Here is a 19,334-nt window from a genome sequence, read left to right on the forward strand (position 1 = left end):
CAGAAAGTTTCTTAATTAAACACTGAGAAGGATAGGGTTGTGTGTATTGTGGGGGGAATTATTGGAGAATAATTATAACTAAGAGCAATGCCATTTAAGTAATTTTTGAAAGGCTTTAAGCATCTGGGTCCTGTATAGAAGGGTCTGGTGGGTCCTGAGGCTGCCTCATCTCCCCATCTCAAGATCCTTAACTTAATCACATCTGCAAAGCCTCTTTTGCCATATTAGGTAATACGCATAGGTTCTGGGGATTAGGACGTGCGCATCTTTGAGAGACCACTATTTAGCCTACCACACAAGGAATTTAAGGACACTGATGTTTTTAGACCCCAAAGGTGAACTACAGTCACGTCCCAGGAAGAGTCTAGAATTTTTCTGTTTTCCATAATTGCTTCTATCTCTGTATTCCTTGTTTCTGTCTTTCTCCTCAGACTGACTTCCTCTGCAGCTCAGCCATATGTAGGAACATGAGGGTAGACAGTTCCTGAGTCCTTAAGTTATGGTTTCAGTAGCCAGAGATTGTCCCCACCCCTACCTCTATTCCAAGTTCCCAAGGAAAAAGCTCTGATTGGCACTCTTGGGTCAATGTCACCTTTCGCCAAAGATGTAGCCAAAACTGTGGCTGAGGGAAAGGGTACAGCTCTTCCACACTGTATAAAACAACTGCCAGCAAGGAGGCATCTCAAAGGATGCTCAGCTGGGCACACAGTAAAAAATAATCCTCTGGAAAGGATGACTAGTTATTCACCAGGGAATTAAGTAAGAGGTTGACATTTCAAACAGAATGTGCCAGCACTTGGTCAAGTGTTTTTCAAATAGTGAGTATCCATGAAATGTTTCTGGAATTAGGAAGAGTTGTGAAATTTCTTCAAAGTGTCTTTTTATCCAGGGGCTTTTATCTCCTTTTGCCTGGAATCCTGCAGTTCTTCTGACTGTACCTCTCCTTCCTCGGCCATGCCATTATCTTTACATGTCACATTTTCGCCCAGAATTCTTCAGGCACTTTCTTTATCTCAGAATAAAGTCCAAATTCTAACCTGGCATTTATGTATAAAATGCCGAGTCACCTTTTCCCCATTTGGGACAGGAGAATAATAATGCCAAATTCACTGATGTACTGAGGAGATTAAGTGAATATCAGGGATTGTTATCCTTTCCCACAAATCTCCAGCGCGAACCCTCTGCCCTTTCAGGTTGGCTGCCCAGGGCTGTCCCAGTGTGCCATATGTGTTCTCACGGCTACGCGTCTGTTTTGCCTGGGGCTCCAGCCTTGGAAATATCTGACCCTCACCTCCTATCTTTTCAGTCCTGCATATTACTTAGGGCCCTGCGAGGCTACAAATACTCATTCTTACCTCTTACTTCTAAGGGCGTCTCTCCTCTATTCTCTGCAGAGTGTCAGAGTACATCATGCAGCCCAATAGCCCAATTTCCTGACCGAATGTGAAAACCATCCACACGGTGCCTTCCTGGTGGCCATGTTGCTTCTACATGAACACTTTTAGTGTTGATGAGCTAAACTTGGGCCGCTCATCCCATTTTTTCAGCAGCTCTAATTAAATAACTGCAATATGTAATTATCTTTTTAGTCACGACAGTCTTGCCTTTTTAATAAAATGTTCAGTTCTTCCAGAGGAACAGTACCAGCTGGAAAGGCATTGATTGTATTTGTGCCTACAATTTCATGACATTAGTAGTTAAACCATTGCTACCACTTTTCTTTTCTTTCACCTTTACCATTTCTTGGGGGGAGAGGACTTGCCATTACAGGGCTTGTGATTATTGTGACAATGCCTAGAGCAGAAAGAAGGCAAAGAAAACCCTCTTGACTGATGTCTATTTTTTTTTTTTTGGCCACAGTGCACGGCACGTGGGATCTTACTTCCCCGACCAGGGATCGATCCCACTCCCCCTGCATTGGAAGCATGGAGTCTTAACCACTGGACCGCCAGGGAATTCCCTGGTTGATGTCTATTGATGCTTAAACCAACTTCACTTAGGCCACTTTAGATTACTCTTAAACAGTATTTGAATTTTTGAAAAAAAAAATTTCTACTGCAAAACTTTTACTCCTTTCTCTCCCTTTTGGTGTATTCTTCCAGTCTTTTTACTATTTATATACAAATATATCCATATCTATACACTTGGTTTAGTTTTTATAAAAATTGGGATTACACTCTATATGCTGCTTTGTATTTCCTTTTAAAAAGACTTAACAATATACCAATGACACTTTTTCATGTCAATGTACAAAGATTTAATTATTTTTAATGGCTCCATGCGGTGGCACAATTGATCTATATTTTTCTCCTGTTGATCAACATATTTCCAATTGATTCTTGAATTCTGATTTCTTTACCTTAAAAGATATTAAAAAGACAGGTGTGTGTGATAGTGTGACCATCACACTCCTATTCACAAATTCACCCAGTGTTAAGGGTTAAATTTTGCCACCCCAAAATTTATATGTTGAAATCTTAGCCTCTAGTACCTCAGAATTTGACCTTATTAGGGAATAGGGTCATTGTGGACACAATTAGTTGAGGTAAGGCCATACTGGGGTAGGATGGGCCCCATACTGGTGTCCTTATAAAAAGGGAATATTTGAATACGGACCACAGGGAGAACATTATGTGAAGATGAAGGCAAAGATCAGGGTGATGCTTCTATAAGCCGAGGAATGCCAAAGATTGCCAGAAACTCACCAGAAGCAGGAGAGAGGCCTGGAACAGATTCTCCCTCACAGCCCTCAGAAGGAACCTATTCTGCCAGTACCAGATCTTGGACTTCCAGCCTCCAGGTCTAGATTCAATACATTTCGGTTGTTTAAGCCACCCAGTTTGTGCTGTTTTGTTAGGGCAGTCCTAGCAGATTAATACAGTCTGTAAAAAAAAAAATTGTTTAGTGCCTGAGGTAAAGAATACTGGGGCAACAGTTCATGATTTTGAGTGAAGGCCTTTCTAGGGTGTCCGCATTGTGTCATCATGTCTATCTGATGATATACTGTAAGATAATGACTGTGACACAGCCCAAGGCTTCTGGGAAATGGTTCATACTATAAAAAAGTAATGTGCTGTACGTTAGGGCAGAGGCCAAGTTAACGACCAGAGATCAGGCATGGTGAAAAGGAAATAATTACTGAGAACTTTCCACAGACAAGGGTGTGGTAAACCAGGCCTTTCTATGGTAAGCTGTCTTCCGGCTTTTAATCAAATTGGGTAATGTAAAAAAGGAAATGATGATATATTGTCTCTAGAGAGTTTAGTCTTTCTCTACCTCCATTAATACGTCCTTCAAGGAAGCCCCATGTTGGTCTAAATCTGAGATTTTGGCAGCAAATGATGGTTGACCTGATTTTACAGGAAATCTGAGGGCACATGATTGAATATTGTATGTGTTACATAAATGTGCAGAAAGCTATGCCAGCCATTCCATTTTCAAAAAATTGACTAGACAGAGCCAGTGGGAAAAGTAAAGATAAAGGTGCTCACTGGAACAAAGCCTCATTCTCAACATCAGGGTCCATGCTGGAGATGCAGCCCGTGAAGCTGGGGCTGCTTAGAGGTTCTAACCAGGATGAAGCACTGTAACATTTGGCTGCTTATCAAGTTAATGTCCCCCTTACCTTTAAAAATTGTGAATCACTATATTGTACACCTGTAGCTTATACCGTATTGTACAGTAACTATGCGTCAATTAAAAAAAAAAATGTCCCCCTTACGTGGAATGTCCTCCTCGTATCGGCTAGTTAAACTCCCCTTGTTCTTCAGGGCACATTCTGGTGTAGCCTACCCCATAGGGCCTTCCTTGCCCTGAGACACAGAGCACTGTCACTCCTCTGAACCTACAGATTCTTACTTTTCATGCTCTATTTCTTAGGCGGCGAAATGGTAATTACAAAACTATATATGATTACACTTTATTACAGTTAGGCTTAAAACTCCACAGGGGTAGGGCCTTTGCCTGCGTTATTCACCTTGGCACACTACTGGGCACAGAGTAGGTGCTCAACAAATATTTTTTAAAATAAAAGACTGTACATATATGTGTTCTGCAATTTCTCTTCCCACTATTATTTGAAGTGAACATATTTGTGCTGGACAACAACACCCCTTCTCTGCTGGCTAGATATGACCCACAGACCACCAGTTGCAGCCTCTGCTCTACAAGTAATTTATGGAGCCCAAGGCAATTGTCTCTCTGTACCCCAACAATTCTTGGCATGAGAATGGTGGAGATCACATGGTGGCAAATAAATGCACAAGGAAGTCCAAGTCATGTTTTGAACTACTGAGTTTTTCTTTTTTTTTTATTGCAAATCATTTGTTACAGAAATTTCAGAAAGTTTCTCCCGTAGTATCTGCCAACTTCTGCTTTGAATTATATATCTAAACGAACAAGCTCAAAGTGCACTGTGAATCCAATAAGAGACCTTTAAAAAAGAACAATTCCTCTAAGGATTTATATGTATTTATAATGTCGATAGATATGCAAACCACTGTCTGTCTATACACAAAGAACGAAAAGATGTATATGTCTTTAAGAAACCCAACTGCAAAACTGTTTATAGGAATTCATTTAAAAATGATATTTGAATAATTTTCCCCATTATAAACTATGGTTAGAACGTTTACAAATGAGAGGCTAAGTCCTGTGTTATGAAACGGCTATGAGTACAGTATACTGCATGGATCGTTCTGCACGGCAGCAGCAGTAAGAACTCAGGTCAGACACTGTAGTGACAGGAAGCAGACAAGCCTCGATACAATGCTACGGTCCTCTTCTTCTGAATCTTCCTCACAAAGATCCTGACTTTAGGTCCAGAATGATGCAGCTAGCAAATATACATGCACATATCATTTGGGAGAACACGAGGAACCCTGAATAGGGTGAGTTTCTTTCCCTCCCGCCTCCATTTTCAGTGTATTTTGTGTATATACTCAGTAAGTTGGAATCAAGAATATGATCCTGGTTGGCTCTGATTCAGAGGTCCCAAACTATTGCCTCTGGGACTGAAAGCTGCTGGCAGACACGTTTGTTTGGCTAGCACAGTGTTTGCACATCTGAATGTGAATGTCTTTGCAGCAGGACACATGTTCTCTCGTGCCCTACAAACCCTACTTCTTCCTGTTGTCTTTCGCCAGCCCAACTGACACATCTGTGTTCTGGATCCAGCTTCTCCACATATTTGAGTTTGCAACCCCACAATCTAGGTGCAGATGGCCGGTGCTGACGACATGTGAGAAGCTGGGGTGAAGATGTGAGGGTTGGGATTCAGACAGGCAAAGAACTGATGAGGCTGATGCAAACACCAGCCAAGTTAGGAGCATGTGGGGTAGAGTTGCGGGGAGGATGAAAAGCCAGTGGGAAGGTGAGGGCTGGACAAAGTCTGAATGTTTGTAACCACTGTTTCAGTTTACTGTGCCAGTGTCCAGAGGGTATTGAGGTAATAGGAGCAAGAGTCAACTGGTCTGGCAAAAAACACCTGGTGCTGGGTCAAGAGAAAGGAAGAAAGTTAAAGGGGTGAAGAAGGCTGTGCACCCAGGCACAAGGTTGAACTCCCCTCTGTGTCCCACAGCTCTCAGCAGCCTGCCTGCTCCAGAGGAAGGCCTGGGTCAAGGTTGGCACTGATGTTCATCAGAAAGCCTATGGCCTTATGGCCACACATGTCCTTTTCACTTCCCAGCACACAACACTGTGTAAATAGGCAATGGCCTGAAGGTTTAATGGGGCCAGTAGACTAGGTAAGTTAGGGGAGGGAAAATTCACCTCACTCTTACCGCCGTCGGGATTACTGGGCCACCGAATTCCTCTCTTAGATGACATGTAGACACGGTCATGTCTTGATTTCATTAGCAGCGATCAGTGCAAGGAATTCATCAGAGAAAAGGTAACACAACTACATTCTCAAACGAATTACAAAAGAAAAGGAAAAAAAATCTTGTTTTCCTTAAATCAGAACCAACCCCTCCTTTGGCTGACTCCAATCTGAGAAAGAGACTGTTTGACAGGTAAAAAGGAGAGAAAGCTTAGGCCAGTGCAGGCTGAGAGAAAAGTTCTCTCTACTCGTTGAGAAGCCATCATTTGTAAGATGTGTAAGTTGTGCAAATTGGCTCCTCTCTTGTCCAGATGTTGAATGGCTTCTAACAATGAAATGGTGATTTCCTTACAAGGCAAACTCTTCAGAGTCACCCAGTGCTCAATCACACACCCAGTCACCCATCTCTCCCCTCCCCTGGGCCAGGCTCACACAGAAGGTGAAAAAAGCCCCAAGGTAGGAGCGTGGTCATATGTTGTCCACTGGATTCATTCATACTGATATGTGGATTTCTACACTGTCACGAATGGACTTCTCCCTCTCATCTCTGTTTTAGCAATCTGCACCTAATGGCCCTAAAGAATCAGAAACATGTCTTTCATATATCACAGATGCACCAACACCTAGACCTTAGTATTGGCTAGCTACATCCAGGTCTCGCATGGCTATATGCCCTGTGGTTAATACTTTAGTCCATATTATTTGTGCAGAGCTTAAAAAAATAATAAAAAATACTTGGTTGCTTTTTTGTTTTTAATTTTAAAAAACTGGACATAATCCCCAAACAGTGTAAGAAGCCCGACATTTTGAGTGAGTTCCTAACTGGTTTAAGTGTCACAGCAGGCAACAGTAAAATGTTAAGTGCCTTTAAAAAGTCAAAAGAAACGCATAAAGCAGTGCATGCATTTTGTTGCCACAAAATTAAGACTGGATTTGGAGCGGGATTACTTCATTTAAGTCACATTACTATTATTAAAGAAAAGTGAGCTATAATGCAATATCTAGAACAAGGATATAACCACCTACACACTAGCATCACTTTATCTAGAGACAAACATAACAGTGTTACTACATGAACATATTTATAAAATACTGTACACTGCTTCCACGTTGGGTTAGCAGATGTAAACAAACAGCTAATTCAACTGGAGCTTAAAATACTATTTTCAGTTCATTTGTCATATAGTCTTTTGTATAACATGCCAGTTTGTCTTTCACAGAATCACAACTTGCCTACCACAGCTCGCAGGGCTGGTTAGAAGATGCACATCAGCTTATACGAATATTTTACAGTGGTCTACGGGAATGTGAAAGACATAAAGCAGATCAGGAACAAAAGTGCCCATTTCACGAGGATGCTAAATAACGTGGAATTGGGAACATCATTAATCCTTGCAACATGTGCTTCTTTATTGAATGTTACAGATTTGTAAATGATTATAAAGCTGTCCTGTAACGTTCATTAATACAACCACATGCTACAACTATGCTGAGTTAAACACGGGTTACATATATGTTTACATGTGTTTTATAATACAGCATTGCCCCACACACATCGAATGGTATAGCCTATAGATATAGCATGATCGATGACTGGATAATATTTATTATCATTACAGAAGTTAAACAGCCCAAACATTCAGAAAGATTAGACTGTACAGCCTCAGAAAGTAGAAAAAATGTGCTATCCAGTTACCTACCATAATATTATCTATAGAAACCATCTTTTAGAATACATTTGAAACATTCAGAAGAAACACATTTTGTGTTCTTGCAAGTACATTTTTCTCATTCGATTATTCTGATATATATTTTTTAAAGGGGGAACTTTCAAAGTGCTATATAATATCCTAGACCTGGAAGCTTAGACTTAAAAAAAAATCCAGTTCTGTAAAGTGCTGCATTCTGACCCCTAATACACCTTTTGGCTGGAGAAATACTCAGACTAGTCACGACAATTACACTCAAGCTTTCCAGCTTCACTGAAATCCATTAAGGAGGGAGTTTCTAAGTATAAGTATAAAGTATGTTGGTTAATCAGGAATTTCCATGGTCATTTTCATTAGACATCCTTACTTTTTTTTTTTCCAAAAGGACTGAGTAATTTAGAACAAATCATTACATATAGTAGTATATAAAAATTGGCACCTCAGAAGCATATGATTAAACCAAAGCTATTACTTCCTTGAGCGCTCTATGACTTTATTTACATTCCTCAGTAACTTGCTGCTCACGGGCTGCTTAATTCACAGAGACAGGTAATTAATGTCCCCTCGATCAGGGACATGGTGAAATAAATGAGCTGGACACAAGCTGACTGTACAAGGCCACAGAACCAATGCCACGTCGGTGTGCAGAACACCCAGAAATGGAAAGAAATGGGTGGAAACATAATACACATGTAAGTGCAGAGGAAAGAAATGGCTCATGAAAGTTACACAGGTTGTGTTTAAAGTCACTTAAATTTGGCTTATATATTTCACACACTTCACAAAAGATGTAAGAACTTCATTTTCATGCACAACAAAAGGACCAGGTAGTCACAAGGTCAGGGCTGTTAAATACTTTGTTTCCTAGGTTCTGCTCAGTTCTCTCCAGAAATCACGATGAATGGAAACACGCATGCTCATAATTTCTTTCCCCTACTTTCAATCTGGTCCAGAATGAGGCTCTGGAGGTGCTGTGATATCCTGCTCTGTGGTCAGAGAATAATGATTTCACCTCCTTCTTAGATTCCTCTACAGATTTAGAGAGGCTTCTGGCTTTGTAAATGTGCTCCATACGTAAAACCATCAAAGTGTTAGGATGTAAGTACATCAGACTAGCAAAAGCTAATCTAAGGAACAAAAATAACAAAATCTTGGTTCAAACTCTGGTGCTGAGACTTGGCCTTCCTGAGAGTCACAGAGAAATGGTCTTGAAATGTAAAGTGCCTACTACAACTGCATTGATTATGAACAAACATGGTTCCTCCTCCTCATTCTCAATCAATATGGAACCAGGGGTGCATGAACCCTTTAAGGTATATTGCAACTTTGCACGTACGTACATTTTTTTCTGGGAAGCGGGCCCAGAGCTTTCATTAGATCCTCATAGAGATTCGTGACTCAAGGAAGTTTAAGGGCAACTGATCTATTCTCAAACGTGTGTTTGCTGAGGGGGAAATAGCCAATATGGAGTTCAATAAAAATTAAGTGTTTCTAGAGCAATTATATATGAGGGACTCTGGTGACTTATTTCTTATTCACTTAAATCCAAGGAGTGAAGAAGGAATTCTTTAATTCTTTATATGTGGCCACATCATTATCTCTACGACTGAAAAGCTTGTGCAGAAGGTTTTGGGTTTTGTTTAAATATTTAAAGGCTAGAGATTTTGTCCACGTACTTACTTGATTTCACATAGTGAGACAATTTGGAGTTCATAACTACAGAGAAACAAAAGAGCCAGGTAGTATTTGGGGTCAGAGACATTAAGTCTTTTTCCTTAAAGATGTTGATTCGCTTTGAAATCAGTGATCCAAATAGGAATCCGAAGATTTGAGGGTCAAGAATTCTTTATCCCACTTGAAATCCAGACTCGGATCTAGAAACATATGCCTGTATTCTCGAGTCCATAATACTATCTGGCTTAGACTGGCATGTCTATTCTGATTGTACTTGGCATAATCGCTTTGTGTAGGAGAAACCAGACTAAATGAGACGTCATGACAGCAAGTGCGTCCGCACAAAAAGGGGCAGAGGGAAGGCAGTGAGTCATGTTCTAGTTTGGTACAAGGAAAAGCTGAGGTCATAGGGATTTAAAAAATTCATAATTTCAACATCTGTCAAAATTTAATATAATGAACTCTTTCAATGGAACTCCTTGGATAGTAAAAAATCCTGGTTATATCTCAAGGTGATAGAAAAGTCCAAGCCTTTTAAGACAGCTCTATATGTCTGTTTATATACTATATATTAACATGTCTCCCTGGGTAAATGCATATATATGTATATAAGCAGCATATACTACAGAACTCTTTACATGTTTGTTTTCTATTTTAGTCTACTGTATCTTGTTTATAACTCTGTGTATAAGAAAAATATTCATGGTATGCCTGCAACTGATGGCTTGGGTTGATACCAAACTCCCAGTCAATTCTAAGGTTATTTATGGTTTTGAAACTTCCTTAAAAAGTGCTTTGGAACATTCCATAAAAAAGATACCAGCCCTTGAAAAACTCCAATTAAATTTATGCTGAGCTCAGATTAAATGGCAAAACTCTAGGTATGAAAATATCCACATGTAACCAGATATTCATATACAAAATGCTCATGTGATGAGTGGTGCAGGAAATTGGCAGTTACATCCTGGAGACGTTCAGAAGACATGGTAGACTCATACAAATGATGAAGGTCACACAGCAGCATCACACATGACATGGATGGTGAGAAGATAACAGTATCTCATATGGCAGTTTTAGGTGAGTTCTGCCTACTATTTTTTTAAGTTCACTATTACATATTCAGTGAGTGGCTTCACTGAAGACAGGTGAGATACAAAATAAATTAAAAAATATAAAATTATTTAATTACATTCATCCTGAGCTTGCTTGACTATGCTTGAATGCCCACTGTTTATAATAAACCACTTGACATTTGTTTTTAACATCAATTCTTCTTTCATTTTGATTGCAATACAAAAAGGCATTTCTTTTCCCTTTATTTTCTTCAAAAAAGATAAAAGTTGTGGCACCAGAAACGAATATATAAGAGACAGGTGAACTATGACTGTTACCTTGTTTTTTCTTTATAATGATCAATTACAGAAGTGTTGGCATGAGAAGGATGTGGGACGTTAGGTAGAACTGCTTGCTGCCGGCTTATACTGAATAAAAAGGATGCTCTTCATCAGTCACCAGTGATGGAGCCAATGTGAAAAGAAAACAGAATTGAAAGTTTAGAATATCTCATTTGTATGCTGACTATTTTATTTTATTTTTGCAATTTAGCCCTGCATCCTAAAACTCTTGATAATGGTCAGAAATGGAAAGATGCCTCCTGGCACGGACAGTGCTTGAAGCCCCATTCATTCCCAGAACTCATGGCTTTCTGAAGTGACTAGTGATACACATTCACCTCAACCCTTCTTCTCCCTCTTTCCCCTCCCTACCCATCAAGTGTGAACATGACTTAAATTCCGTGTTTGGCACTGGGCCAGAACAAATGCTTTCTTGATCTCTGGCCAGAAGTCACCTTTGAGTTAATACCTCCCAAGGCAATATTTGTTTTGCTCAGCTAAGAATAAAGCAGATAAGTTTCAAGGAAGGGGAACAGGTGAATTTTGGGGAGAGTTTTAGGGCTGGATTCTTGAGCCTCCTGCAAAGCTTATTAGAAGGTTTAGTTGTGTTTGCTTTCAAAGCTGTGGAAAGCGGATGTTCTGGAGAGTCTCCTCATGGACAGACTGTCCCCTCGGCCCTCTGGCTTGGAGGACTTACTCCTCTGGAAGGCATTTCTCAGGCTTGCTGCGTTCCGCTGCCTGTCAAGTTTGTCACTGATGGAGAAGCTCTTCCTGGTGTGTGCATATGGCACACTTGGCTCCTCTGCTGAGTAGCTGTTGGCACGCTCTATCCTGGGAACTGTGATGTTGTTGGACAGGGTTCTGTCTGAATTATCACCCTCCTGGGGGCGTACTGCAATGGCGGCTCTCCGGCCCTTGGCCTCATTCTCCTCACTGTCAGAGCTGGGGTGACTCAGTTCTGCTTCTCGTTCGGGATGGCAGCATGATGAGTCCTCCACTTTTCCTCCAAGACCTCCCGGGAAGGTGGCTCTGTCAGCAATCACTTGGGGGGCATTGACACACCTTGTGTCAATACAGTCTGTAATACTTGTGTATTCTGCTGTTTTCACAGGCACCCCAAGGTTGGCATAATAGCTCCTCGAAGGAGAAAACATAAAGCTGTGAGATTTCACGATGGGGGCCTCTTCTAGAAGAAAGGGGGCGGTGGCTAGGTAGCGGCTACTTTTGGAACGCTCAATGGTGTGGTGCATCGGAGGCTCAGTGTCCCACAGGTTTTGGCATTCCGGGTGGTGGGTGTAGTCTGAAGAAAAAGATTTAGTGTCCATGGAGGTGATGTCCTCGAAATCAATGTTCCGGCTTGGAGGTCTGTCTGTGGGTGCAAGAGTTGCATAGGCACTACTTGAAGGAGCTGTGGAAGGTACTGGAGCCGAAAAGCTTGGCTCTCCCAGCCCAAGGATGTTCATGGAATTGTCCAGAGGGTCTATATCACAGTGGAGCTCATCCATGGCAGAGACATAGATGTCTATACATGAAGACGGTCTCCTGGAATCAGGAACAATGGCCAAGGTGTTTGCAGGGGCTGCAGGAGCTTTGGATTCTTTTGCTACAGAGTGGGAACTAGTAGCCCGGTGTAGGCTCAGGGACCTTTCTTTAAAAAGACTCTCCAACTTTTCTATCCCACCTTTGTCTTTCATATTGACTGAATAGAAAGAGTGGCTTCGCATACGGGGCATTAGGGTTGGAGAAGTTGGGGACAAGGTCTCCTCACCTGCAGGATCTATGCTCTCCTGGAGCTTGAAGGTGTTCCCCTCCTGGCTGTTGAAGCTGCTCTGGCGGACAATGTAGGCTGCGTCTGTGCAGTCTGAGGAGGTCCGCGAGCGGACTTTGTTGGACTCGGCCCGCTCCAGACCCGTCAGGCGCTCCAGGGCTGTAGCCATGCGCCCGATGAGGTCCTCGAGCTGTGCCAGCCGGATGTCCACGGTCTGGAGCGAGGCCCTCATGCAGTGTTCTCTCTCGTTGACTTCCTCCAGCCGCATGGACATGTTCTCCACCCTGGGAGGGAAAAGAGAACCAGAGTCACTTGGGGCTGGTTTCTCTGTGGGAGGCTGGAGAGCACAGAGGGGATCACAGTTGCACCCAGACTCGGTGCCCTCGCTGTCCCACTGGAGGGAAACTAAGGGGGGTGGGGAGGAGAGGATGGCAGTGACCCTGCCACTGAGAATCACAGAATCTCCATCTTCTGGAGCTGGAAGAGGCTTTAGAGATTACTGAATCCAGCGGTTTTTAGCTACTAATCCCCTTTTCCCTCAGTGAAAATTAATGCTCAATCCCAATAAATAAACACCAAAGTTGAGTAGTTCTTCTTGAAGTAAAGTGGGCCAAAGTCCCACCTTTTCTCACCCTCCTGGCTTTGCTGTGGCTTGGGGCAGGGTTCAATGACCTAAATAAGTATTAGGGTGTTGGCTTATCAGTCACCAACAAAATGAGAATGTTACATTTGGATAACTTTACCCAGAATTTTGCAGTGGAACTGCAGAATGTAGCTGTTCTTACTGCAGTGTACATTTAAATTTGTATTCTATGGACTGGGATTATGTTTATTTTGCCTTTATATAATAATCTTTTGTTGTTGTTGTTATTCACAACAATCCTTTTAGAATGGAGTGCCTCCAGAGGAACTGATATAGTACTGTTACTGAGTCACCTGGAGCTGATCTAATTTAACCAAATCCTTTCATTAATAAAGGAAAATCAAACATCAAGAAATTCAGCCAAGATTACATAGAGTGATTTATGGTAAATTACTCTGGAGTGGCTATCAATAAATGAATAGTCCTACTCCTCTCTCTCTGTCTCTCTAGGTAGCTGATCACAGATGCTTTATATTACAGTTATTTCTCCAGGTCTTGACCCTCCCTACTGGAAATTCTTAGGCGTGTGATCTGCCTCATATTCCTGTTCCCATTTCCGTGTTGCCAGCCCAATATGTGCCAGGTGTCAATAAAGGTTCACTGAGTTAATCACTGTGATGAACTTGATTTCAACTGTCTAATAGGTTGCCTGGCCATTTATTTATAAAGACAGAGACCACACATTTAAAATAAAATTGTGCCACATTTTCACCTGCTCAAATTAACTTGGAAAGGACAAACCAAAGCCAAGTTTTGGTTTGAGCTCAAACTTTCACTTTTAGATGCCCAAAGGCAAATCTTTTGGAGAGTCTAAATAAGACCCATTCACAACTTTTTTGGGGAGGATAAAGATACTTTTCCAATACTTCCAATATGCACAGCTAATCACTTGACTGCTGACCCTGAAAAGGAACATGGCTGCATGCATTACGAAGAGCGGTGGGCATCAGACCTGGGTCCCTCCAGCTGGGGTGGTGGTGGTGGTGGTGATGGTGACGGTGGGTTGACAGTAGCAGTGCCTCTATCAGAGAAGACTATACGTTTCAGTGCCAGAATGAAATGAGAGGCATGTGGTCCCCCTCGCTGAGGGACCTGAGGCCTTTTAAAAGTCTCCTCCTCCTTCTCTGCTGCTGCGGCCTTGGGGCCCATCTCTGCCTCTCTTAGCAACAACCTCCCAACTCACTCTACCTACTCTGCTCTTTTACCTCTCAGCTTCCCTTCACTGGTCCAAGGTTGTGGACTGTTCTCAAGAGCCCTGCTTTGGGAACATCTTTTTCTTTTGCTCCTTCCTGCTGCTCCATAGCCAATCCAGAGCCTCCCAGGGTCCAGGCACACTCTGCCATCATGCCCAGGTGTATTTCCAGAAGACTTATAAATCGAGCAATTCTGTGTCTGGCAAACACAATGTTATTCATTCAGCTAACACAGATGATTCAGAAGGAAAATTCAACTTTCCTCTGTTTCACTTTGTTTTGTGGTATAAACATAGCCTGAGAAACAAATTACTTACAATAATAAGTTTGTGTGTCTTACAGACTTACAATTCACTTCTTCACCATCTAGCCTATGGAGTTTTCAAGTATTACAATTTCATTTTTTTTTTGTAATTCAATAAGCTTTGAGTAAGTGGACAAAAATACTTCTTCATTAAAGTCAAGAGAAGGACAGATGGTACATTTCTATAGAATGAGGAGTTTTGTTTTGGATACTCTAGGTACTGGGTCCACCTAGCTTTTTAGTGTTGGCAGAGTAACAAAAGGCAGGATAGTTTTCTTCCTCCCTCTCCTGCCCTTTCCTGGAGTCTGGTGCATACAAGGTCGGTATGGAAAGAAATAAAGATGCTCTCTGAGCATAACTGCATGCGATCATTGGTTTGAGCATGGTGAGCTATCTCCCTGCACTGTGGGACCCTCCCCTCCCTGCATCCCACCTCGCTTTAGCCCCAGGATCCAATACTGCAGAGAAAACTAGCAGGTGAGAGGCCAAGCTAAGGCACCAAGAGGCAATTGAAGACTAAGGACTTGGTTGTGGGGAATAAATGGAACCCAGAAACTAAGGAGCCCAAGGGGATGGGAGGAAGAGAGAGGAGGTACAAGGAGGAAGAGGGTCGTCCAGGAAAGCAAGGAGGTGCCCAGTGGAGCCTCAAGAGCAAAGATAAAGAAGCATGGCTCCAGGGGATGGAAGTAGGGGAGGAAAGCCTGCTAGAACAGGACCAAGGAGCTATTCTTCACCAAATCTTAACTCTCCTGTGGGCTCTGAGGTGCTTTGGAATGTAAGATTTGAATTTAAAAAAGAAAAAAAAAAAGGACTGTTTGATCCATTTCCTTTCAGAATTCTAGATGTGTTTAACCACCTAATTATATCATCAATTAGGGCACGGATATAACTGATAGGGGTTTAATGTAGGAGTTATAAAAGAATAAACGTTCCTAGAGTCAAGTTTACATATGCTTGTTCCATAAATAGAGTACTTCTCTTAATCTTTAAAAAAGAATTCTTGAAAAGTTATTTGCAAATGGGCACGCATCACAGATAAAAATAGGTCTGAGGAACAAACCGAGAGTTTCGAGTCATGATTGTAGTTTCTAGGAGCTGACTCCAGTCAAATAAATCAGGAGATAAAATGGAGATAAGAATTATAAGAACTTAAGGATCAATAAGAATCCTTAACGAGATAGATATGGGAAGTGACTAAGTAAGAAAAGAAGAAGGAACTGTGGAAAGGAAGATGTTGTATGAAGGAACACTTTATTTTTCTTTCCCTCTTTCAAATCTCCAGACCTTGCATGGCTTATTTCAGAATAACTCACAAGGCAATCACAACAGGGACCCAACAGAACCCTGGAAAGATGTGAGGTGGCTCCTGTTCCCGGGAGGCCAAGAAAGTGACAGCAAGGAGCCCATTAGAGAGGACTCAATAGGCTGGTAAAACAAACAAACAAACAAAAACCAGGTAGTAAAACAACCAGCCTCTAACAGCCAGTGTGATAAGGAAAAGGGCATTCAAAAGAAGATTCTGGTGGCACAGAAAACTTCAACTTCAATATGTAATTTCTTAAGGATTATTGTATTACCTTCCAGAAATTCATCTTCTTTTCTGATAACCTCAAAATGTAGTTAAAGCAAATATGGTAAAAGGAAAAAGAGAATTGGCAGACCATGCCTGCTCTAAATTTCAAATACTCCCTGGAGTGCTAGCAGTAGAATGGGTGTAGGATGAAGAGCAAAAACAATCCCAGAACACATGAACCCAATTGTGGGGACTCTTGCGGGGGGGAAGGGGGAAAGGGTATACTGACACAGGTTTTCAGGTCAAAGGCAACGATGCAGAGCAGCTAAAGCTAACTCTTGCTTATCCACAGACTGATACCTAATTTGTGAATTATTTAAGTCCTTTAGGGTCACCTACCCTTCCCTTTGGGGCAATTATCCTTCTCACTAACCAAAAACAGGGAGAAAGGTTTAAACTTGGTTCTATCAATGGAGATATCAAAGATCAGTTTTAGAAAAAGTCATGGTGGCAAGTGGGTGAAGCCCATTTTTTTGGCTTACATTATTTTTGGATTATTTATAAATTTCATATATCCTAAGTTATTCCTCTCTCTTTGTTATGAAAAATTATAAGTTGTATATACTATTAATAGTCATTGTCTAATACTTTTGGGATCTAGGTGAAGTGAAAAAAGGGTATAGAGCCCATTGGTCTGGGAAAGATAATGTTAGATTAAAAGATGACAACAAGGAATAATGTATATCCCAGTTTGCTTAAATTGTTACTGTCAAGGAGAAAATTCAAACTGAAACTTCTGACAGGTGGGGCCCTACGGGTGGGGTGATGGTGAGGATTAACTGGAAGCTTTAAGTTAGGGGTCTGAGAATCAAATGCCTATAGAAGGGCAGATCAAGTAAGTAGGTGAAGCAGGCAAGGCATAAGAGAACAGAGGCAAGGATTCTGTGGCAGCAGAGAGCACCCCCAGTCCAAAGGCATTCGGAGTGAATTTTAACAATCACTGCAAGCTCAACACAACAGCCCTCTGTGGGCAGATGCTGCCCACGAGCAACCAGTTTGCAAATTCTGCTTTAAATGAGTTAAAAGAACCAGAAAAGAACTTCCGTCTCTGATCAACAGAAAATGTACGTGACCCTTAAAAACCAAAGGGAAGTAAAAAGAAATGCCGGGGACTTCCCTGGTGGTGCAGTGGTTAAGAATCCACCTGCCAATTCAGGGGACATGGGTACGATCCCTGGTCCGGGAAGATCCCACATGCTGTGGAGCAACTAAGCCCGTGGGCCACAACTACTGAGCCTGCGCTCTAGAGCCTGCAAGCCACAACTACTGAGACCGCGTGCCACAACTACTAAAGCCTGTGCGCCTAGAGCCCATGCTCCACAACGAGAGAAGCCACCGCAGTGAGAAGCCCGCGAACTGCAATGAAGAGTAGCCCACTGCTCACAGCAACTAGAGAAAGCCCACGTGCAGCAACGAAGACCCAATGCAGCCAAAATAAATAAATTAATTTAAAAAAAAAAAAAAGAAAAGAAATGCCAGGAGACTGCAGATAGGAAATGTTTTCCTGACATTCAACATTCCTGGATTCTAGGAATTCTGGGAGTTTGACATCAATTCTAGGCAGCATTACAGAATGGCTTCGTCGTAGGTAATTAAGCAGATGGTATCTTTTGAGTACTTTAAAGAGATAGGATTAGTTAACAGAGACTACATGGGCTCAAGATTACAATGTTAATCTTGCCTCTCTTTTGATAGTCTAGACTAATAGAGAGACACAGATGCACAATACTTTTGATGAAGTACATTGTGATTTTAGAAGGGAGGTTGACACACTGGAGTGACTAAAGAAATGTGGACACCTGGCTGCCTGATTAACCAATGGGCCGATGTCGCCATGAGAGGTATTTTTTGGAGTCATGCAATATCTTAGTTCTGTCTTGGTTCACCTGATCTGTGCTGATGACATTTTGGTGGATTATGTTGAAGGCATAGTAGGTATGCTTATCAAGCAAACAATGATATAAAAAGAATAGGATGAAAAATTAATAGACTGATGATAAAATCAAGATCCAAAGTTGTCCTTAAAAATGCTAGAATAATGAGCCAAAGGGGGAACAAATTAAAGAAAAATTTCACAGCGATGGATGTTAAGTCTTGATTTTAGGTTAAAAACAAACATTTCACAAGAAGAGGTTTGAGGATATTTGAATTAGCTCACGTGAAAAAGCCCTGGTTTTAATTAATTGTAGTCTCACTCTGAACCAAAGACATGACTTGGCTGCTATGATTGTAATGCAATCTCATAGCAAATAAAATGTATGGATCAAACAATAACTAACAGTTACTGAAAGCATAATATCTCATATATGTTATCTCAATAACTTTTCAGATTCTACAGTTAGGTATTAATACTTCATTTTACAGATGGGGACATAGGTTCAGAGAAGTTAAGTAACTTGTTCAAGGTCACACAGCTAGTCACTGCAGAATTAGTATTAAAAACTTTCCATTATACTGTGTTCCTTCTCTTGTAACATGAAAAGAACTGCTTGTTCTATTGTACTCTGTGATTATTAGCCTAGCATATAGTAGATGATAAAAACAGTAAATGAATGAATAAAGGAATTGAATCTAGGCTCTAACTAAAACACAGAATTAAGTTCCATTTAGAGACCACATTTAAAGGGTGACGTTGACAATTTAAAGTGCATACTGAGAAAGTAAGCAGGGTAGTGGGAGACCTGCTGTATGCATGGTAAGTGGTTAAAAGATCTTGGGATATTTAGTTTAGAAAAGACAAAGCAAAGTGGGGAGATGATAGTGATCTTCACCTATGTAAAATACTTTCTCAGAGAGAAATGAATTTAATTTTTTTCTGTATTTATTCATAAGGCTGGTATCTAAGGCAATTTCTCCTCTTTCTAGGAGGTGCTCAAATAGAGGCTGAGTGTAACGACTATGCATTCTTTCAAAGCAAAGTCCTCATATCCCCACCCCTAACACAGGCCCTGCTCAGTACATGCTTGTCAAAGTGCTGTTGGTCAGGTGTGTGGGAGAAACACTGCTTTGGGTACAAGTAATCTGTATTCACTGACCTCCCAAACTTATTCTGAATGTAAGGTGCCGAATTTTGCATGTTCCACAGTGAATAATTTTGCACCGTCCTCTCCTACTTTAACTTTTATCTTGTCCATCGTATTCTATTAGTGGTCCCCAAAGTGTGGTCCAGAACCAGCATCAGCATCACCTGGGAACTTGTTAGAAATGCAAATTCTCAGGCCCCACCTTAGACATAGTGAATCAGAAACCCAGAGTGGG

At 41.4% G+C, this 19,334-nt stretch overlaps 1 protein-coding gene across 12 annotated transcripts in view; it reads right to left on the reverse strand.

Moving 5' to 3' along the window:
- Positions 1-2,832: 2,832 nt before the first annotated feature.
- Positions 2,833-19,334, reverse strand: part of TRPM3 (transient receptor potential cation channel subfamily M member 3) — a 941,238-nt gene continuing 924,736 nt past the window's right edge. For 9 of the 12 annotated variants that reach the window (XM_059924893.1, XM_059924892.1, XM_059924891.1 and 6 more), the window contains one exon: positions 4,359-12,647. In XM_059924893.1, the coding sequence (XP_059780876.1) occupies positions 11,195-12,647 (1,453 nt within the window). In that variant the 3' untranslated portion in view covers positions 4,359-11,194. Of the gene's footprint in view, positions 2,883-4,358; positions 12,648-19,334 lie in introns of those variants that run through there. The other 3 variants (XM_059924896.1, XM_059924895.1, XR_009503681.1) reach the window with 2 other exon arrangements.

This window comes from Balaenoptera ricei, chromosome 6 (assembly GCF_028023285.1).
Source record: "Balaenoptera ricei isolate mBalRic1 chromosome 6, mBalRic1.hap2, whole genome shotgun sequence".
Classification (NCBI taxonomy): Eukaryota; Metazoa; Chordata; class Mammalia; order Artiodactyla; family Balaenopteridae; genus Balaenoptera; species Balaenoptera ricei.